Source organism: Leucoraja erinacea, chromosome 18 (assembly GCF_028641065.1).
Source record: "Leucoraja erinacea ecotype New England chromosome 18, Leri_hhj_1, whole genome shotgun sequence".
Lineage (NCBI taxonomy): Eukaryota > Metazoa > Chordata > Chondrichthyes > Rajiformes > Rajidae > Leucoraja > Leucoraja erinaceus.
This window is the reverse complement of record NC_073394.1, coordinates 10,406,352-10,429,824: the sequence shown is the minus strand read 5'-3', so window position 1 is coordinate 10,429,824 and position 23,473 is coordinate 10,406,352. Positions and strand designations below refer to the sequence as shown.

Sequence of the window (23,473 nt, the reverse complement as noted above, 5' to 3'; positions counted from 1 at the left end):
TTGTCTCCTCTTCTCCCCTCTCCCATCGGGCACAACCCACACCTCCAGATTCAGGGACAGTTTCTTCCCAGCTGCTATCAGGCAACTGAACCATCCCACCGCAACCAGAGAGCAGTCCCGAACTACGATCGACCTCATTGGGGACCCTCGGATTATTTTTAATCAGATTTTACCGGCTACCTTCCCCAAAACGATATTCCCTTTGTCACGTATCTGTACACTGTGAATGGCTCGATTGTAATCCTGTATTGGCTTTCCGCTGGCTGGTTAGCGCGCAACAAAAGCTTTTCACTGTACCTCGGTACAAAGTGACAATAAACTAAACTCAAACTGAAACGTGAACCGAAGTGAAAAGCTTCTGTTGCGTGCTATCCAGTCAGCGGAAAGACAATACATGCTTACAATCGAGCCATTCACGGTGCACATATACATGATAAGATAATAACGTTTAGTGCAAGGCAAAGCCAGATAGTAGGAGGGTCACCAATGAGGTAGATAGTAGTTCAGGCCTGCTCTCTAATGGTGTTAGTGTTTAAGAAGGAACTGCAGATGGTGGAAAATCGAAGGTACACAAAAATCTTGGAGAAACTCAGCGGGTGCAGCAGCATCTATGGAGCGAAGAAGGGTTTCGGCCCGAAACGTTGCCTATTTCCTTCGCTCCATAGATGCTGCTGCACCCACTGAGTTTCTCCAGGATTTTTGTGTACCTCTAATTGTGGTAGAATGGTTCAGTTCCCATGCAGTAACAGATGTACGTGCATATCTCACTGTGCTTCTTGTTTCTCTACAGCTAGGGGAAGATTATTTAACCCATTGAGTCTGTAGGTCCCCCCCTCAGGATATGACAGGGTTACGTTCCTGAGATAGACAGCAAATGCTGGAGTAACTCAGCATTTCTGGAGAGCATGTATAGGTGACGTCTCGGGTCGGGACCCATCTTCAGTGATTGTGGGGAGGGTTGGGTGGTTGGGTGGTGGGGGAGGTTGGGTGTCTTGGAAGCAAGAAAAAATCAGGACAATTTGAGGCTGGCAACAGATGGCCTCAGGCAGGGAGGTTCCCTGATAGGGTTTCGGCCCGAAACGTCGCCTATTTCCTTCGCTCCATAGATGCTGCTGCACCCGCTGAGTTTCTCCAGCTCTATTGTGTACCCTGATAGGCAGATTGTTGGCTAGGGATGGTGTGATCCCAAGAGGGATACATCGTCGCAAACTGTGGAACCGCTTAACTGACATTTAGTGGAGGAATGGAGGTAAAGGGGGAGGGACAATATTTGTAGAGGTTACTTAAAATGAGAGAATTCAATATTCATACTGCTGCATACTCAACATTCATAAGCTGCCCGAATAAAATATGAGGCGCTGATCCTCCAATTTGCCATTAGGCAATGTCTATGCCATTTAATCCAACTCCATCTGATTTTGAGTAACTTTAGTTGGAACTAAAGTGATTCCCCTTTGGCTAAAGATCCTTTATGGAATTCAAAACACAGACAAATGTGAGGCGATAGATTTTGGAGGTCAAATTCTGGCAGCACATATGGAGTAAATGGCAGGGATCTAGGAAGTGTTGATGTACACAGAGATCTTGGGGTGCAAGTCCAAAGCTCCCTGAAAGTGGTGGCATGGGGAGTAAGGCTAATGTGGTCGAACATTTTGCATGCTTGCCTTCATAGGCCAAGGGATTAAGTTGGATCATCCTGTGGTTGTGATTTCAAACATTGGTTGGATCACATTTAACATATTGTGCACACAATATTACAGCGCTGGTGGTTACACTACAGAAAGGAAGTGAGAGCAATAGAGAGAGTGAAGAAGAGATTCACCAGGATGTTGCCTGTAATGGAAGGGAGCAATCAAAATGAGATATTGGATCGGTTGGGTTCATTCTCAATGGAGCAGAGGAGGCTGTTGATGTGACCCTATGGAGGTTCACACTATCATGAGGGGCAGAGATCAAATAGAGAGAATCTTTTCTGTTTGAGGTGTGAGGGAAGAAATGCGAAGGACATTTGAGGGGTGCAGGGATCTAGGAAGTGTTGATGTACACAGAGATCTTGGGGTGCAAGTCCAAAGCTCCCTGAAAGTGGTGGCATGGGGAGTAAGGCTAATGTGGTCGAACATTTTGCATGCTTGCCTTCATAGGCCAAGGGATTAAGTTGGATCGTCCAGTGGTTGTGATTTCAAACATTGGTTGGATCACATTTAACATATTGTGCACACAATATTACAGCGCTGGTGGTTACACTACAGAAAGGAAGTGAGAGCAATAGAGAGAGTGAAGAAGAGATTCACCAGGATGTTGCCTGTAATGGAAGGGAGCAATCAAATTGAGATATTGGATCGGTTGGGTTCATTCTCAATGGAGCAGAGGAGGCTGTTGATGTGACCCTATGGAGGTTCACACTATCATGAGGGGCAGAGATCAAATAGAGAGAATCTTTTCGGTTTGAGGTGTGAGGGAAGAAATGCGAAGGACATTTGAGGGGTAAGTTTAACGAGGCTGGTGAATATGTGGAAGGAATTGCTCGAGGGCGTAATGGAGGCAGATGGAATTGCAGAGTTTAAAAGGCTTTTAGACAGGAACTTGGAAAAGATACTAGGCGAATGTCAGCAAATGGGATTAGCGTTGATAGGCATCACGGTCGGCATGGATGAAATGGCACGTTTCTGTGCTGCACAGTTCTACGATTGTAAGACTTACATGCGCTATATCATCCAAACTACCAAAGATATACTTTCTGGCTTCCTTCGATTTCATCCCTGTTTCTGTTTCATGTTCTTCCGGAGTCTGGAAACAAATAAACAATTGAAATAAAATAGAGGATAAGCATAGGGACAGAGGGAAAAATCCACCAAAATCAGTTTTCTATTCCTGCTAACGACACACTTTTCTTATCGGCACCCACTTCAGACAGATAAGCTTTCAGGGCAATTTTTTTGTACCGAGGCCAATTCACCTACAAACCCGCACGTCTTTGGGATCCAGGAAGAAACTGAAGCACCCGGAGGAAATCCATGCGGTCACAGGTGGAACGTGCAAACTCCACACAGACAGCAACTGAGATGACGATCGAACCCCAGTCTTTGGCACTGTGAGGAAGTGGCCCTCCCAGCCGCACCATTGTGTCACCATGAAGGTGAGGGCGGTGAGGAGATAATGGCGTTCAAGAGACTTTTAGATAGGCAGATGAATACGCAGGAATGGAGTGATATGGATCGTATGCAGTCAGATGGCATGAGTTTAATTTGGGATTATGTCAGGCACAGATGGTGTGGAGAAGGCCTGTTCCTGTGCTGCACTGTTCTATGAGTCTGAGCAACAATGCGTTAATATTTTGTTGTAAGGCAAAGCAGGTCTGAGACACAAAGAGCACTGGATAAGTTTGAATGAAAGCAATAATTGGATAATCGATGGGAGTAACCTAAAACCAGAGCCAAGGAAACAAGATTCACTCGATTGGAAATAATGCTCCAGGTTTGAGTAAAGGATGTAGCAAATTCAACAAGTACCTTCATTTTCCACCCTGAATATGTTGAGTCGATGTCTCTGGAGAAGAACCGCGTTGTCTTTGTCCCAACGTTTAATAAATGATCTCCTGGTAACCCTTGTGTTTGAGAAATATAACGTATCTGTGGGTTAAAATAAAATCATGGATCATTTCCTTGGCTCCATATGCAGCAATGTACACAACGCATCAACTGTGGGTAGAATACATCAGGGCAACAGTCTTTTTTTCTTTATTGGCTGAACCATGTCATCCTTATCAACGCGCGGCACGGTGGCGCTGCGGTAGAGTTGCTGGCTTACAGCGCCAGAGAGCCGGGATCGATCCTGACTATGGGTGCTGTCTGTATGGAGTTTGTACGTTCTCCCCGTGACCTGCGTGGGTTTTCTATGGGTGCTCCGGTTTCCTCCCACATTCCAAAGACATGCAGGTTTGTAGGTTAATTGGCTTCGGTAAAATTGTAAATTGTCCCTAGTGTGTGTCCCTGGTCGGCGCGGACTCGGTGGGCCAAAGGGCTGTTTGTGCACTGTATCTCTAAGCTAAACTAAACTAAACTTATCACTGGGTTCAAACTGTGGAACTCAGAACTAAATAGTGTCATCTATGTTTCAGAAGTAGATGGAGGCAGAAACACAGAGCACAACACCAAATCTTCAAACACACGGGCACACACACACATGTGGGACGGCACGGGAGTGTTGCATCTCTCTGCGTGCTGGACCCAGAAGAGGATCTACTGGTTCTACTATCAATCGATATAGCCCTTGCCGTTGGTGATATTCCTGAGGTCTGCTTCAAGGTGGTTTAGTTCTGTTTAGTTTAGTTTAGAGATACAGCACAGAAACAGGCCCTTCCGGCCCACCCAGTCCGTGCCGACCAGTGATCCCCGCACATTAACACTATCCTACACCCACTAGGGACAATTTTTTACATTTACCAAGCCTACAATTTTACTTCGGAGTCACGTGAGTGACTACGTGAAGAACCCACCCAGCGCGCAGGCGCGGCATTACGTCAGCAGTGCAACAGCGGCAGCAGCTGGAGCCAGGCTCTCCAGCTGCAGCATAAAGACGAGACCTCAGGTAAGTGTCTTTTTTGTTACAGAGTCGCGCTAGAGAGAATAATGGCCTCTCGCAAGCGACCAGCCAGGAGGACTGCCTGCCCTACTCCACCCGAGGACGGGTCCATAGCGGGACGGCAGCCTCTCGCAGCGGAGGAGCTTTTTCAACGCTCCCGCTCACCCAACACCGAGCCGCCCCCAGTGCTGCAGATCTCAACGCCCCGCACAGGGAGGAAGGCGAAAACCGACCGGCCGGTGTCCTCCGATGATTCGGAGGAACGGGAACACTCTCCCCCACCGAAAAGGGGAGACGCTCGGATAAGCTGCATGAGGCAGCTCCTCGAGCGTATGATCAATGAGGAGATGCGGCATCTCCCAGGAGGACGGGCTTTGGCCTCCTCCTCTCCACACCCTTCTGTACCCTCTATATTCGAGGGCAGTAAGGGAGGCCAGGACTGGGCTGGCCTATCCCAAGGGCAGGCGGAGGATATCGTCAGCATGCCGGGCGTGCCGGAAGAAGAGCTACTGGGTGTAGTGGGCCGATATGCGGCACCACCAACAACTGGGATGGTGTTGCCACCCAGAATGGCGGCAACTATAAACAGGCTGTCCAACAACCCGCTGCAGGACAAGGCTGTCCAGCAGGCCCTTGACAACTACATCGCGCCCGAAAATTGCGAGGCGCTGAGGGTCAAGACGGTAAATGGGCAGATCTGGAACCAGCTGGGGCAGCACATAAGGGCTCAGGAGGTCAAAATGCAGCGAGTCCTGAAGCTCCACTCAGCAGCCGTCACCGCCTTTGCTCGGTCCGTTGGGGATGAAGACTTGACCCTACCCCAGCAGGATGCCCTCGCACTGATGTGCAGCACCACGTATGAGCTAAACAACCTACGGCGGGACAACATCAGGCCTGCCCTCAACCCAACATATGCCGGCCTCTGTAAAGCTCCAGCGCCCGAACGACAGGCGCTGCTATTTGGTGCGGATCTGGCCAAAAGGCTCAAGGAGTTGGAAGAGGCGGCAAAACCAGTAGGCCTCATGAGGGCAGGGCCAGGACCGAGCAGGGCGAAGACACCCAGTTGGCCGCACGCCTCGGCAGCCACCAGCAGATACCGAGCTGGTGAAAGCCTGGTGACCGCCTCCCACTACCCCCAGTGCTCTTTTTTAGAGCGGGGCCCAGGGCGGAGCCGTGGGAAGATGCGCCGCCCCACCGCAGCACCAACACGGACAACCTTGGGCCAGACCCACCGGAAACGACCCCACAAGTGAACATGGAGGTAGGTGGGTCTGGTTCCTGTCAACATACACAGACAAAGGGTGTAGTATTAACAGGGGGACGTTTGAGGTTCTTCAAGCATGTTTGGTGCTCCCTTACTAACAATCAGTTTATACTCAACAGTATTAGTGGATACAAGATTGAATTCAAACCAGGCGTAGAACCGCCAGTTCAGCACATGCCCCAAAGGGTGTTCCTTCCCTCGGCAGTTGAGAAGGTAGAAGGACAAGCTGAACTAGATCGGCTCGTGGCTAAAGGCATCATAGAAATGACCACACACGAGCCGCAAGAATTTGTATCGAATATTTTTCTCAAAACCAAAAAAGATGGTGGATGTCGCATTATTATTGATCTGACATCACTCAATCAGTCTGTTGAGTATCAACATTTCAAAATGGAGACATTTGTCACTGCCAGACAACTGATCTCCAAGGGATACTACATGGCAAGCATAGATATCAAAGATGCTTACTATTTGGTACCCATTCATAAAGATTACTTTAAATATCTGAAATTTATCTGGAGGGGCCAGCTATGGCAGTACCGAGCTTTGCCCAATGGTTTAACGACAGCTCCCAGACTATTTACGAAAATTCTTAAAGTGGCCATGAAGAAATTGAGAGAACTAAAACATTTAGTAGTGGCCTATCTGGACGATGTTCTCATATTAGGAAGAACACGGGAACAAGCTGTCGCAGGAGTGTTAGCCACTAAACAACTCCTTGAAACTTTGGGTTTTATCCTCCACCCAGATAAATCAATATTGGAGCCTACTACTAACATGGATTACTTAGGCTTCACTATTGACACGATTCACATGACTGTCACTCTGCCCAGAAACAAAACAGTTTCACTCATTGAAGCTTGTAGCCATTTAATTGCCACACCACAACCTAGAATACGGCATGTAGCCAGAGTTATTGGCTCTATAGTAGCAGCATTTCCGGCTGCCCAACATGGGCCCTTGCATTATCAAAATTTACAAAGAGCAAGGACTCATGCATTACGCCTTCATAGGGGGCATTATGATCGCAAAATGGATTTACCCGCTGAAGCCAAATCAGAACTTCAGTGGTGGGTTGACAATATTTGGCACAGTCACAGTCCTATCACCGTAACCAATCCTAACATAACCATTGCAACGGATGCCAGTGCTTTAGGCTGGGGAGCTACTAACTCCAAAGACAGCACAGGTGGCAGATGGACTAACTCAGAGGCATCGCTACTACAATCACTGGGCATTAACTTTTTGGAAATGCTCGCCGCCTTTTATGGGCTAAAAGCATATGCATCTGGTATGCGACACGTGCATGTTAGAATTATGATCGACAACACTACGGCAGTATCTTATATCCAGCACATGGGTGGCATTAAATCAGTATCATGCGACAAATTAACTGCTATAATCTGGCAATGGTGTGTCGAGAGACATATTTGGCTATCAGCTGCCTATTTACCAGGCAAACTAATTTTAGTGGCGGACACCAGGTCACGAAAATTCAACGACAACATCGAATGGATGTTGGACCCAAAATTATTTGCTAAAATTATCAAGCAATATGGTACGCCAGATATAGATTTGTTTGCGTCTAGGTTAAATCACCAACTACCCATGTATGTGGCTTGGGAACCAGACCCAGAGGCAGCAGCGGTAGATGCCTTCACGCTGGACTGGGGAAATTTCTTTTTCTATGCTTTCCCTCCCTTCTGCCTCATCAGTCGGGTACTCCAGAAAATTCAGGCAGACTCAGCCTCTGGCATTCTGGTCGTGCCCGACTGGCCTACCCAACCATGGTTCCCAATGTTCCACGACATGGTGGTAGAGACACCAATGGTCCTTCAACACCACCCCCAATTATTGACTCACCCGGTAACTGGCATTAGCCATCCATGCCACCAAAAATTGAAACTCCTGGTTTCCAGATTTTGAACAGGCCTTACCGGGGATTGGGGTTATCAGACAGAACAATCACCACCATGTCGGCATCCCTGCGAGTTCCACCAAGAAACAGTACCTGACCTTCATCAGGAAATGGGAACAGTACTGTCTGGACGCAGGGACATCCTACACGACGACTTCGATCTCGGATGTGCTGGAGTTCCTGGCCCACCTGCACCATGACCTCAAGATGAGCTACAGTGCCATCAATACGGCTCGGAGCGCACTGTCCGCATACCTCATGCCGATAGAACAGCATAGTGTGGGATCCCACCCTCTAGTCATCAGACTCCTTAAGGGGATCTTTAATACCAAACCCCCTACACCTAGATACACTCACATGTGGGATGTGAGTGTAGTTCTTACACACCTTCGAGGTTGGCCTCCGGTGGGATCCCTGAGCCTGGAACAGGCCACTTACAAAACCCTCATGCTCATGGCGCTTGTCTCAGCTCAAAGGGTCCATTCGCTCCATCAGCTTAATCTGAACTACATGGTGACCACCCCAGATACCATTACTTTCACCATGCCGGGGTTGGTAAAACAAAGTAGACCAGGTACATCAAACTCCCCGTTGATCTTCCGGGCTTACCCTCCAGAACCTAGGCTGTGTGTGGTGACCCACCTTCATCATTACCTAGACACAACCCAAACGCTAAGAGGGAGAGAGAAAGCCTTATGGGTTAGCCACAGAAAGCCTTTTGGACGGGTAACCAGCCAAACATTATCCAGATGGTTGAAACAGGTCCTCAGCATGGCAGGGATTAACACAAATGTTTTTAAATCCCATTCAACCAGGGCAGCGTCCACCTCAGCGGCGGATAGGATGCAGGTTCCCCTCGACCACATCCTCAGAGCAGCGGGATGGTCAAGGGAATCGACATTCCAACGATTTTACAACAAACCGCTGATGGAACAGGACGTCTTTGCGGATACCGTTTTAAAAACCGCAAAGTTATGATTTAAAGCCCATGGGAGCTATTTTGTTTTTGTTATAGTTAATAAATATTTCTTTTATAACTAAACAAACTTGTTGGTCTCTAGCTACCACTTCCTCCCTCGATGATCTTTCGGCAGTGAGTGATATAACTGTTACACGGTTTGAAATCACAGACCTTTGAAGTCTTCACGTAGTCACTCACGTGACTCCGAAGTAAAATAGTAAGATTAAACGAGTACTTACCAGTACGAAGTTTGATCTGTATTTTATGAGGAGTTACGATGAGGGATTACGTGCCCTCCGCTCCCACCCTCATTATATAGATCAAATTCGGACTAATGTCTCGTTGGTCTTCACTATCTTTACTTCAACTAGTGTCTATCTGTGATTCCACACCGCTGCTTGGAAGTATGCCGCGCCTGCGCGCTGGGTGGGTTCTTCACGTAATCCCTCATCGTAACTCCTCATAAAATACAGATCAAACTTCGTACTGGTAAGTACTCGTTTAATCTTACTATTAACCTACAAACCTGTAGGTCTTTGGAGTGTGGGAGGAAACCGAAGATCTCGGCGAAAACCCACGCAGGTCACGGGGAGAACGTACAAACTTCGTACAGACAACACCCGTAGTCGGGATTGAACCCGGGTCTCCGCCGCTGCATTCGCTGTAAAGCAGCAATTCTACCGCTGCGCCATCATGACCGCCCGATGGTTAAAATAGCCAACGTATCTTTGTTGGCGAAGTAAGGCACAAAAAGCTGGAGTACCTCAGCGGATCGGGCAGCATCTCTGGAGAAAAGGAATAGGTGACGTATCGGGACGAGACCCTTCTTCAGGCTGCGAGTCAGCGGAAAGGGAAACGAGAGATATAGAAGGCACATAAAACAAATGAATGAAAGATATGCCAAAAGCAACGATGATCAGGAAAGGGTGGAGCCCACAATGGTCCATTGTTGGCTGTGGGGGGGTGGTGATACAAACAGAGAGAATCAGCAGGACGACATTGAAACTAGTACGGCATGTCCTTGCAAAGAGCAAGGAGAGCACAAGATTTTACTCATTGCATTAACAAATAAGGAAAAACAAAACATTTTAAGGTTAAAAATATAAGAGCTTGAGGCATTGATTATGCTGAATTAATTTGTCCTGGGGGCACTTCATGAATTCTACACACCGTCAAGGAGCTTTGTGTGTTTTGAAATCTGTTGTGAACAGGCCAGAACAAGGTGCCCTCAGTATAGATGGTATTCCAAACCAGAGTGTTGGGAAATGAGGTAAGAGTACCAACTCTGACCATCAAATCAAGCAAATAGATTCATATCAGTGACATTCAACTGGGTTAATTTAAATTCCATGAGTTAACCTAGTTGGTATTCAATTGCTCTGTCCAGTAAATTGCATCATCTCACTTGACGCTCCAGTTACATGCAGGGTGGTCATGTTTATACATAGAAATTATAAACTTAGAAATCTGTGGGTCAGTGCTGAAGTGTTTTGCATCATAAATAGTGCCTGGATATACCCGGGTTTCTTCTTACAAAATATTACATGGAAATCAAAAAAGGAAACAGGCCATTCAGCCCTGTTGAAGGTCATGCTTTCCACTTTTCCACCCATTTGTCCTCATTTAACTCATCAACGTATCTCGACTGTGTAGGAAGGAACCGCAGATGCACCGAAGATACACAAAATGCTGGAGTAACTCAGCGGGACAGGCAGCATCTCTGGAGAGAAGGAATGCGTGATGTTTCAGGTCAACACCCTTCTTCAGACTGAGAGTCAGGTCAGAGGGAAACGTCGCCCATTCCTTCTCTCCAGAGATGCTGCCTGTCCCGCTGAGTTACTCCTGCATTTTGTGTCTATCTAAAATATCTCTCCTGCATGCTTACCGAGCTGCACCCAAAACTAAATTCATACAATTCCCCTCCACTATTCCCCGTGGTACGTGGCTTCTACCCTATTAATTGGGTTTATTTCCAATACATTTTTGTTTAGATTCTTTAAAAAATTCAATCAAGTACTGTTGATCTTACCGGCAAGGTCAGCACGTACTAGCAATATCTATTTTTCTTCAACTTGAAAGGTAATAAAACATGAGCCACATCGGTGTGTCTGGGGTCAGGTGCAGACCACACTGGTTAAAGACTAGTGAGAGGCCTGGAGAGAGTGGATGTGGAGAGGATGTTCCCATGAGTGGGGGACACTCGGACCAGAGGCTATAGCCTCAGAATAAAAGGACGTACCTTTGGAAAGATGAGGAGGAATTCCTTTAGTCAGATGGTGGTAAATCTGTGGAATTCATTGCCACAGGCGGCTGTGGAGGCCAAGTCAATGGTGATTTTTAAGGCGGAGATTGATAGATTCTTGATTAGTATGGTTGTCAGGGGTTTTGGGGAGAACGCAGGAGGACTGGGGTTGAGAGGGAAAGATACATCATCATCCATGATTGCATGATGGAGTAGACTTGATGGGCCAAATGGCTAAATTCTGCTCCTACAACTTATGAATTTATGAAGGACAATAGATTTCTTCTCTCGAGAAACAGGAGTGAAGAGGTGGTTTTTCACAGTATTATCAATTCTGACTTTTTCTTTACGTAAAAATCCCAATTCCAAGGTGCCACAGTGCGATTAAAACTTCAAACTACTTCATAACCTTGTAGACTTCAATAAAATCACACCACTGACGAAACACTAATTCAGTTTCTCTCTTCACAGATGCTGCCTAACCTGCTGAGCATCTTTGCATTTTTTATTTCAAATTTACAGCACCTGCAGTGTTTTTTATGCATTTAATCCTTCACAGTTTGTGGTCTTTTCTAGAAAATAAGTGCTATGGATTTTTTATCAATCTTTTGAGGAGTACGTTCTCAACTGCGGCATCAATCAGGTATAATGTACTTTCTTCAATATCCCCATTATCCTATTTATAACAGGGGAGACCAAAACACCTCACGTCTTGACAGGTTGACCATGGATTCTCTGCGTTTCCATTCTATCACTTGGGAATATCGCTGGTCCCTTTGTCTGCATTTCATACATGGAAAAATGGAACCGGGGAGGAGATGAGGTCCATGGAAAATCAGCCATAAACGGTGACTTGTAGGTCTTTGAAGTGTGGGAGGAAACCGGAGCACCCGGGAAAAACCTACGCATGTCACGGGGAGAACGTACGAACTCCGTACAGACAAGCACACGTAGTCAGGATTGAACCCGTGTCTCTGGCGCTGTAAGGCAGCAACTCTACCACTGCGCCACCGTAAAGCCCCCAGATGCAAGGCTGGAGTAAAGGGCAAGGAAGGGCCTGCAAGCCAACCTGATCTCTGTTGTTTCTCAGTCACCCATCGATGGGCTCAGCCACCACATGGCTACAAAGTATTTGGAAGCCTTTCAACATGTTTATCAGAATGAGTGCATGCTCGGCAGCTTCCAAGCTATTATGTATTTATGGCATTTTTAAGAAACAATCCACTCAGTAATATATTGTTTCCTACACAATAAGTGCGCTGGACCTTTCCAAAGTCTTTTTGTCCTCTCAAGAGCTAAGAAGTCTGGCCATTGAGTTGTACATTAATTCCACACTGGGCTGAACGCAGCTCACATGCAAACATTACTCTTGGAAAAGCCTTCTTCAATCAGGCATGTTAAAATGTCAGCTTGGCTCCGTCAATACCTCTTGCCTCTGAGTCACATGGTTCTACTCCAGTGGATTGAGCACATAATTCTATATGGCCCCCCCAGCCCAGTGCACCCACTGTCAGTCGTTACGTAACGTCGCATTTGCTTGTTTCAGTGGATCAGGGGACTATTAGCATTTAAAGAGATACAGGGCCCTTCGGCCCACCAAATACACGCCAACCAACAATCATCTCTCTACACTAGTTCAAATTCTAGTATTCCCTGACACAGGAAAATTTACAGTGACCAATTAATTAACTCACCAACCCATTTTGTCTTTAGGATGTGGACGAAAACCAGAGAACTGTAGGGCGACTTGTGACAACAAAGAATGAAGCTATTCGACCTATTGGATCTATGCTAGCCAAGCTGTCTCATCTCCCCTCTCTTGGTTTCCTTCAACCAATAATGGTGGACACAACGGCATAGTGGTAGAGCTGTTGCCTCACATCACCAGAGACCCGGGTTCAATCCTGACTACGGTTGTTGTCTGTACGAAGATTGTATGTTCTCCCTGTGACCGTGTGGGTTTTCTCCGGGTGCTCCGGTTTCCTCCCACCCTCCATACAGGTGTGTAAGTTAATTGACTTTGGTAACATTTTTAATTGTCCCTAGTGTGTGTAGGATAGTGTTAGTCACTGGTCGGCACAGACTCGATGGGCCGAAGGGCCTGTTTCCGTGCTGCATCTCTAAAGAGCCCTGTGGGAAACCCACAAAGGTAACAAGAGTGAAACTCCAAAGATAGACACAAAATGCTGGAGTAACTCAGCGAGACAGGCAGCATCTCTGGAGAGAAGGAATGGGTGATGTTTTGGGTCGAGAAATTTCTTCAGACTCATGAGTTACTCCACCGTTTTGTGTCTATCTTTGGTTTAAACCATCATCTGCAGTTCCTTCCTACGCAGGGCAAAATTCCGCACAGGTCCAAGGTCAGGATCTCGGGTGGTTGGATATATAGCAGCAGCACTACTAGCTGCGTCAGTGTACGGCCCCACATTACATCAACAAAAGTAATTATGTTAGATGAGAAGAATGACATTTCAAGGCTTAAAAGTCAAAGAATAGTGGTTCTAGAAACCAGAATAGAGCCAGGACTGATCTCATCACTGACTTACGTCACCTAAACTCAATTAATCGTGAAATAAAACCCACATCTATCTGCTTCAAGCCTGCATTATCAATTTTCAAATGCCTTTCACTTCCAAGTTTTTCACTTCATGGCTCAGCTCTCTCTTTAGTCACCATGAGATACAAATGTTTACAAAGAAAAGCTTCCATTAAAATAATACAAAAAGGTTTTCAGGTTTTGGAATCTGATCCAAGTTGAATTGTTCTTTCTACTTGAAAGCACTTTCAACTAATAAGGCCGTAACTTCTGCCTGGCTGAGGTGATTTTGAACAAGATTACTTCGAGGAGCAGTGAAACTATTTTATGGTGCTCCAGAAAATGAAAATGGGCAACAGATTCCGCACTCATGAAACTCAAATGGATTGATTTTCTGTTTTCAATTTTCACGGTTTTGCCAAATTCTCACATATTTATTTTAGTTTAAAGATACAACATGGAAACAGGCCCTTTGGCCCACCGGGCTCATGCTGACCATCGATCACCTGCTTACGCTGTTCAATGCTATCACACTTCGTCATTTACAGAGGCAAACTAACCGCATGTCGTTGGGATGGGGAGAGGAAACTGGAGTGCCCGGAGGAAAAGCACGGGGTCACAGGGAGAACATGCAAACTCCACACAGACAGCACCTGAGGTTAGCATCAAACACGGTCTTCCGGCGCAGTGAAACAGCTGGTCCACCAGCTGCACCATAGGCTTCCAACTTTCTTCCTCGAACTCTAACCTAACTTCCCTGCTTGAATTCCACTTCGAGCTTTTAGTTGAGATGATATATCAAGGTTCTACCGAACGAACTGCCCAGAGAATTTTCTCCCCCAGTATCCCAGGTCCAATATTCCCTTTTTCGACCTCCCATACTAATTCCAGGGTGTGGTGATTTTTGAACTGTTCCTCTACTTACAACTGCTGCGTGCCAAAGTATCAAGATGCTGGCTTCCAATGTTGTTCCTTGCATGAGAAGGAATTTGCTGCATTACTGAATGAAGCCAGTCCTTTCTCCTCCATTCTTCACTTTGCACTCCTCCCACATCGACTACAGTTGGTCACCGGTGTATCCAAAGCTTTGGGTGCATTGGGGGCAAAACATGGTTCACAGATGCTACCTAGCCTCCTGAGAGTTTCGATCATTTTGTTTTATTACAGATTTCAAGCATCTGCAAGTCTGATGGGATCCAGCTGTTCTGGTCATGTGTAACATTTTATATGGATGAAATAAAATATCCAAAAGGGACAGGAATCAATGGTTAAAGACTTTTGATTAATTAGATGGCAGACAGCATCATAAATAAAGGGTTTGATGATGATTAGACGTCTATTTTCAAAAGACATTTGGACAGATGTATGAGTAGGGAGGGTTTAAGAGGGCTATGGGCCAAATGCAGGCGAATGGGACTAGGCCAGAACGCCAAGTTTTGCATGGACTAGATGCGCAGAAGAGCCTGTTTCCAAGTTGTTAATCTCCGTTTTGTTTTGTTTCATAGGTTCAAAGAAAAATTGATGGTTGCTTAAAATTCCGAGATGCCATTCAAATCAAGCACATTTCCCGAATGGTTGATGGAAACAGATTCAAAAGGAAAGTGGAAAATGGAAAAATTGCTGAGCTGTGTTACATGTTGAGTATCAGGTTCAAGAGCAGCTTCTTTCCAGCAACCATCAGGCTTCTTCAACATTATACAACATTAATCTCAACAACCATAATCTTAGAATCATAGAGTCAACACGGAACTCAAGGGGCGCTGCACTGGCAGCAGCCTCTGCCTACAGCCTGTCCGTCATTTCTATCTTTTTTTTTATTTTCAGTTAGTCCAAAGCCTGTTTTGGGGGGGAACTTTAACTTTTCTATGTGGGGAGGGGGGCAGGGTAAGGGGGAAACTGTTTCCCAGTCTCTTCCTGGCGGGGACACGACTATTTCTCCGAGTCACGTTCTCGCCCCCCACCTCGCGGCCTACCAGCTGGATCGGAGCGGCCTTTCCTGCCGGGGACCGGGAACCGGACCAGGGCTGCTACAGCGGCGGCGCAGCGCTGGAGTCACCGCGGAGCGGGCAATGCCTACCTGGGTCGCCGTTTGGAGCTCTGGAGCGTTGCGGAGATCTTCCAACGCGGGCTGCGCTAAACAACGTCGTGGAGTCCTGGGGCGCCTTGCAGAGGGTCTCCAGCAGCAGTCTCCACCCGGCGTGGCCTACGGACTTTGGAAGCCGCCGACTCCGGTAGGAGGGGGCCGACTCTGGTGTCCACGCCGCTGAGGACGTCCCGCAGCCCCGACGTCGGACTTTTATCACCCCGGCGAGCGGTCCTGGACATCGGGCCGCCCGTAGCTGCAACTGCGGAGGGCTTGGGGAGGCCCTGACCACGGGGAACAGTGGAGGAAGAGACTGACTTTGGTGCCTTCCCACACAGTGGGAAACTTTGATTCTGCTGTGAGGGGATGTTTTATGTCAAATTCTATAGTGTGTTGTGTTCTTTATTTTTATTGTATGGCTGTATGGGAATTTCATTTCACTGTGCCATCTGGCACATGTGACAATTAAATCTATCTCGAATCTTGAATCTTGAACCAGGCCCGACGGCCCAATCCGTCCGTGCCGACCAAGATGCCACATCTAAGCTAGTCCCATTTGCCCATGATTGGCCCATATCACTCTAAACCTGGGGTGTCAAACTTGTGCGATTCCCTCGATGCCTGAGCGGGCTGCAGCTGTCTGCGGTGCCGGTTTGGACTGCGTTCGCACGATCCGGCGTGCATGAAGTCGCAATTTGCCTGTGACCTAAAATGAATTTGACACCCCCGCTCTAAACCTTTCCTATCCATGTACCTGCCCGAATAGTTTCATGTTAGCCCACTTTCTCATCCATAATGCATGCTGGGGGAAATTTACAGAGCCAATTAACCTACAAACCTGCTATATAATACGTGCCCCACCTTCATCCTCTGGCAGCTTGTATAAGAAAGAACTGCAGATGCTGGTTTAAATCGAAGGTAGACACAAAATGTTGGAGTAACTCAGTGGGTGAGGCAGCATCTCTGGAGGGAAGGAATGGGAGACGTTTCGGGTCGAGACCCTTCTTCAGACTCAGGCAACTTGTTCCATATCCCTACCAACCTTCCATGGACTGTGTCTTTGGTTGTACTATGGACTTCAGTATTGCACTATTATGACGACCTAGTATTAAAGGCCCTGTCCCACTTACGTGTCCTTGGCACGCAAATAACACGACCATGTCATCGCGTTGAGGCGCACGGGCATCGTGTGGCCGCGCGGGGCCGGTCCCACTGAGAAACGCGGAGGGGTATGGAGTTGTGCGCGATATCGTGCGGCGTTCTGAAATTTTGTAGTGAACGAAATCTCCGCGCGCAACCGGCCTGTCGCTTAACTGACGGCCAAAGTGGGACAGGCCCAAGACCCTGGCGCGACGCAACGTCTCACCTCCAACAGCAGCAGAAGCAGGCAAACGATCGTCGAGCTCGGCCTGGGGCTCACAGCCATTACGGATCCGGATCCACCCCCACTTCTACTCCCAGAGCGGGGCCAAGAAAATTGAAGATAGACACAAAATGCTGGAGTAACTCAGCAGGACCGGCAGCATCTCTGGGTGATGTTTCGGGTCAAGACCCTTCTTTCAGACTGAAGAAGTTGTCTCGACCCGAAAGATCACCCATTGCTTCTCTCCAGAGATGCTGCCGGTCCCGCTGAGTTACTCCAGCATTTTGCGTCCATCTTCAAATGACGTCACGCGCTCCAGGCGGCTGTGCGGACGAGTGAAGTCGCGCGCGACCTTTGCGGAACCTAACCGTCTCAACCCGACCAGGGGGTCGTGTAATTAGCGTGCCAAGTACACGTAAGTGGGACAGGGGCTTAAGTTTAATAATTACTTTAATTTTTTTAAATAATATTTTGATATTATATTTTACCTATGTGCATTGTGTTTACGGACCCGTTAAAAGTTGCTGCAAGTAAGGACTTCATTGTTCTGCAGTTGGTGCATATAACAATTAAATACCCTTAACACTACGTGTTTAAGAAGGAACTGCAGATGCTGTAAAATCGAAGGTACACAAAAATGCTGGAGAAACTCAGCGGGTGCAGCAGCATCTATGGAACGAAGGAAATAGGCAACGTTTTGGGCCGAAACCCTTGGTTTCTCCAGCATTTTTGTGTACCCTCAACACTAATCTGCGTAGTGGAACTAATTGGATAACTAATTTAAACAGCCTGCAGAGACGAGATTTGTGACCTACCTTTTTCTCTTCTATCTGATTTAAAACCCTATTTGAATAAGTTAATTAAAAGAAGATGTACATTCTCGTCATCCACGTGCTCCCTTGTTCCGATGTTGTGGGTTTGTCTTTGATCTGGCCCTCTAAGTCTATTATACTTTGCCGTTGCTTTTGAAGACCTCCCATATACTCTGATCTCCTGACAGGTGGTATGGATCAAATACCACACCATATTCAATTTTACAAACAAATTATATGAAAAAGATCACAAATTTAGATATTTCCATGAGCGACCTGTGCAATACAAATTGCAGCATCAAAATACAGTGACAACACAATATATTGAGCGCCAGAGACCCGGGTTCGATCCTGACCTCGGGTGCTGTCTGTACGGAGTTTGCACGTATGCCCAGCTTTCCTCCCGCATCCTAAAGTTGTGCAGGTTTGTAGGTTAATTGACCTGTATAATTTTCTAATAAAGTGGGATAACATTGAACTAGTGTGAACAGGTGGTTCAATGGTTGGTGTGGAGTTGGTGGGCCAAAGGGCTTGTTTCCACGCTTTGTCTTAGACTGAGCTAAACAAAGCACTGAGGAAGCTCCATGGAAATTTCCTACACAGGCAGGACGTTACCTAACGTAGCCTCCCCCCTCGCTAAGAGTTTCTTTTGCTCCATCCACATGAAAGTGGAGAGCATCAGATGAGAACGTAGGCTTGCTTAAAAATACCTTCTGCTGGTGTGAAGTAATGAGAGCCTATTTTGGCACAGGAGAACACGAGGTTGCTGGATGACTGGAGCATGCATATCATGCCCAGATATCACAGGTCTTGTGACCAGCCACTTGGTAGTGAAGGGCAAATGAGGCCACGTCATAAACCCAGTTGAGGGTCGCAGACCAATCCCCTCCACAAGATCAACGGTGAAACAAAGCAGTTTCAGTCCCAGTCGATTTTACCCGTCACACCAGGCAGCTTCCCTTAGCCAAACAAAGCAGTTGCTGGATTAGAAGCACGCGCATGCTGCCCGAAAGCAGGTAGAACTCCCACAGCAATCGCCCTGCTATTTAGGGATGGCTTTTTTGAATTCTGGCACTCGGTGCGATTTGGAACCTTTACACAGAATTGTGAGGATCTTGCAGTAAGGGGCCAAGCTGCTTGGCTTAGATTCGCATGTCAGAGGCAGCGATGGTCAGCATTGAGAAAGCATAAGTGTCCTCATCCATTTAAGGCGTTTACTGAACTAAGCACAGAATAAAAACAAGGGGGTAATGGTGTGTGTGTGTGTCAATGTGTGTGTGTGTGTGTATATGTGTGTGTGTGTGTGTGTGTGTGTGTGTGTGTGTGTGTGTGTGTGTGTGTATGTGTGTGTGTGTGTGTGTGTGTATGTTTGTGTGTGTGTGTGTGTGTGTAAGTGTATGTGTTTATATATTGCAGAGCCGAGTTGGATTTAAAAGCACTGGACAGGCACTCCTGGAGGAAATCTGTGCAGGAAGGAGCTGCACGTCATGAAATGGAACTACGCCGTGTCGCAGAGACAAAGCGACAGCACCATAAGGAGAGAGAGAAGGGGGCTCGACGACTACCAACTACCGCCAGTCTCCACTGCCCACGTTGCACCAAGGTTTGTGGGATCGGCCTCTACAAACATCTGCAGACCCACAAGTAGACGACCCTATGGAGAGGAGAGGACAGTCATACTCGTTTCAAGTGACCGCCGATGATGATGGTTTATATGTCTATGTGTGTGTTTGCATGTTTGTGTGTGTATATGTGTATATACATATATGTGTGTGTGTGTTTGTGTATGTCTTCAACCTGGGTCAAACTGTTAAAATGCTTTAATGACCATCATGGGCCAGAAGTGGGAATTAAGAGCTGAACCACTTAGCCAGGCACTGCCAGAAATATATATACATTTTTTAACTCATTTTCCAGCCAAGCAGGACAAATCAGTTGGCTGCAAATGAAAAGGATTTATGGCAAAGACAAAAAATATTTACAACACCAATGCTACCAGTTTAAGTCAAGCAGGTATTCAGTTCAAGGGTTGTAAACTATTTCCTGAAGCTGTTGCCACTACTGCAGTGGCTAGAAGTTTTCCAATTACAGAGACAAGTTGGATTTAAAAGCAGTTAATCCAGTAAGGACAACTGCTTGTATTTTTATCATGGCCCAGATATCCTCCTGTATAACTCACCATTTTTAAGTAGAATCCGGGTACATTTGACGTGCTCCATACTTGTGATGGTCACTCATACAGGCCTTACATTATAATGCCAAATGGTGTGCAAGGCATATTTTGAGATCGCCTGTGGAACAATGCAAGAGACCCAGCGGTGACAGAGACCACTCACATTGCAACAGGGTTTAAGAAGGAACTGCAGATGCTGGAAAATCGAAGGTGCACAAAAATGCTGGAGAAACTCAGCATTTGCCCTTTTAGGTACACCATATGTCCTTTAAACTTTTTTACTGACCTGTCCTGCTACCTTTAAGGAATCGTGGCTGTACTCGCAAGATAGTTTGTTCCTCAAAACCATTTAATATTCTCTGTTTGTTATATAGTCCCCGCCATCTGGCACCCCGCCAAAGATATTAATCTTACAGTCTTTTGACTGAATTCCATTTATATTCTTTTTCACTCTAAAGCTTTCTTCTTCGCCATCAAAGTTCTTGCAGCTGCAAACTCCATCCATCATTTATCTTGCCCTAGATGTTGTCCCCTTTATCCTTTATCTGTACACTGTGGACACTTGATTGTGTTAATGCATAGATTTTTCTTTGCCACGCAAACAAAATCTTTTCACTGTACATTGGTACTCATGATACTAATAAACTAAACTAAAGCGATACCTGCATTCAAATCTAAATCTAATCATTATGTCAAGGAAAGAAAGGAAGTATTATTTTTCTCCCTCTCTTCTTTTAATAGCCTGTGTCATTTGGGCCCGGCTAGTTATTTACTTATGGAGTTGCCAACTTTCACTGCTTTTATCCCTTGCAATGTTTCACGGTCATCCTCCCTAATTATATCTACAGGATTGCCCCCTCATTTGTGAAAACACACGCCCAAAATATTCATTGAGAAGCCAAACCTCATTCTCTCCGCACAACGGGCGCCATTTTGATTGCAACCAGCTCCTGCTTTTCCTCTGTATGTAACATTTTATACCTTTAAATTTTCTTTGATTTTACTCTCCACATTTGACAAATCTGCTATAACAGGAATCAATCGGACTCACAGGAAGAGAGTACTCCAGCTATATTTCAAATGATTGCCAATGGATTTTTTTTACATCAGCAATACTTTGAGGATGTTTGCTGGTCATCCACCAATAACATGTCAATGTGGTTTCTGCATTCCGATTATAACCGCTTTAGGGCGGCATGGTGGCGCAGCGGTAGAGTTGCAGCCTTACAGCGCCGGAGACCCGGGTTCAATCCTGACTACGGGTGCTGTCTGCACGGAGTTTGTACGTTCTCCCCGTGACCGCGTGGGTTTTCTCCGGGTGCTCCGGTTTCCTCCCATACTAATTCATTTCACTTGCACTTTATGCGCAATGTGACGAATAAAACTGATTGATTGATTGATTGATTACAGCTTCAAAGACCTGAGTTCGATCATGACTACGGGTGCTGTCTGTGTGGAGTTTCTACATTCTCCCCATGACCTGCGTGGGTTTTCTCCGGAGGCTCCGGTTTCCTCCCACACTCCAAAGATGCACAGGTTTGCACAGTAATTGGCTTGGTAAAATTGTAAATTGTCCCTAGTGTGTAGGATAGTGTTTGTGTACGGGGGTGATCGCTGGTCAGCGTGGGCTGAAGAGCCTGTTTCTGCGCTGTATCTCTAAACTAAACTAAATAAAACTACAATGTGATTAAACTTCAAAAGTGCTTTGAGATGTGCTCAGTTCCTGTAATCTGTTACAGAAAGGCAGGTTCTGTATTTAATCATTCATTTGTGGTACTTTGGTTTACAGAACTTTATATGCTACAAAATACAGTGATCCTGAAATTGTTTCAAAAGAACATTTTAACTTTTTTTATAAATTAAAATGCTGAGTTTTCTGAAAGCCACAGATTGTGGATAGTAAGAGAATGTTATTATAAAGTCACGTGGCATTTCTCATCTGCTTTTTTCAGGATTCCCGCAGAATAAAAAAACAACAAAAAACCTGCAGATTCTGAAATTCTGAAACAAAACAGGAATCGAGTATTTCCAGCAATTTTTGCTTTTCACTTAAAATGAATTGTGTATTTGTCACAAGTACCCAAATGCAAGTAATGAATGAGGATAGTTACGAAAGGTGTTAATCTGCTCTCCTTGTGGAAGGATAATACATCTAACATAGAACCGTATAGGCGTACAGCACAGGAACAGGCCCTTCGGCCCTTGATGGCAAGTTAAACTAATCCCTCTGCCTGCACATGATCCACATCCATCCATTCCCTGCATATCCAGGTGCCTGTGTAAACGTCTCTTAAACAACACTACCGTATCTGCCTCTACTATCACCCCTGGCAGCACGTTCCAGGCACCCATCTCAATCTTGGCCTGCATATAAGCTTATGAGTGATAGAAGTAGAATTGGGCCAATCGGCCCATTACTCCGCCATTCAATCATGGTTGATCTATCTCTCCCCCCTAACCCCTTTCTCCTGCCTTCTCCCCATAACCTCTGACACCCGTACAAATCAAGAATCTATCTCTGCCTGAAATATGTTCACTGACTTGGCCTCCAGAGCCTTCTGAGGCAAAGAATTCCACCGCTTCACCACCCTCTGACTAAAGAAATTCCTCTTCATCTCCTTCCTAAAAGAACGTCCTTTAATTCTGCGGCTATGACCTCTAGTCCTAGACTCTCCCACCAGTGGAAACATCCTCTCCACATCCACTCTATCCAAGCCTTTCTCCTTTAAACTTTGCCCCTATCAGCTTAAAGCGATGCCATCCAGTCATTGGCATTTCCATCCTGGGAAAAAAAGGTTCTGACTGTCTACCTATCCACCTATCACTCCCACCAGGCTTTGTCCCGCCCCCCCATTTATTTTCCGGCTTTCCTCCCCCCATTACAATCAGTCCGAAGAAGAGTCCAGACCCGAAATGTCACCGATCCTGCCTGACCCGATGAGTCATTCCAGCACTTTCTGCTTTTCTTTGCAAACCCGCATCTGCAGTTCCTTGAGTCTACAAAAAGCATTTCAGTAATTACTTCACAGGTTGGAATTTTGGGACATTATGAAGGGCGTAAAGATGAAAGTATTTTTATTTCTTTGAGTCTGCTTTTTCCCATCCTAATATTACAGATTAAAAAATCTACTGCTTTGAGTTTGAATTCATTAAAGCAGCCTCATTCTCTCGGATAACTAATATTCTGTTTACCGAGGTTTCCAGCTCATTTGACCCAAGATCAAAATACTATTCTCTGTTCTTCAAAAAAGAAGGTGACGTTTAAAAGAGTAGAAATAGAACAACTATCCCCTCCTTCAATGGCAAACTCTGGAACATAAATGTTATTGCCTACATTTTTAGTTATGAAGACCATCAAATTCAATTAACCAACGTGGTTAGTTTGCACGGTGACACAGCGGTAGGGTTGCTGCCTTATAGTGTCAGAAACCAGTGCGATCCTGACTACAGTAATGATTGAAATCTGTACGGAGCTTGTACGTTCTCCCTGTGACTGCGTGGGTTTGCTCCGGGTGCTCTGGTTTCTTCCCGTACTCCACA

General features: G+C 46.2%; 1 protein-coding gene across 6 annotated transcripts in view; it reads right to left on the bottom strand.

Annotated features, from left to right (window-relative positions):
- LOC129705630 (homeodomain-interacting protein kinase 3-like) overlaps positions 1-23,473 on the bottom strand; it is a 151,202-nt gene that overhangs the window by 23,071 nt on the left and 104,658 nt on the right. For all 6 annotated transcript variants that reach the window (XM_055649275.1, XM_055649278.1, XM_055649277.1 and 3 more), the window contains 2 exons: positions 3,510-3,629; positions 2,701-2,787 (listed from right to left, as the gene is read on the bottom strand). In XM_055649275.1, the coding sequence (XP_055505250.1) occupies positions 2,701-2,787; positions 3,510-3,629 (207 nt within the window). The remainder of the gene's footprint in view (positions 1-2,700; positions 2,788-3,509; positions 3,630-23,473) is intronic.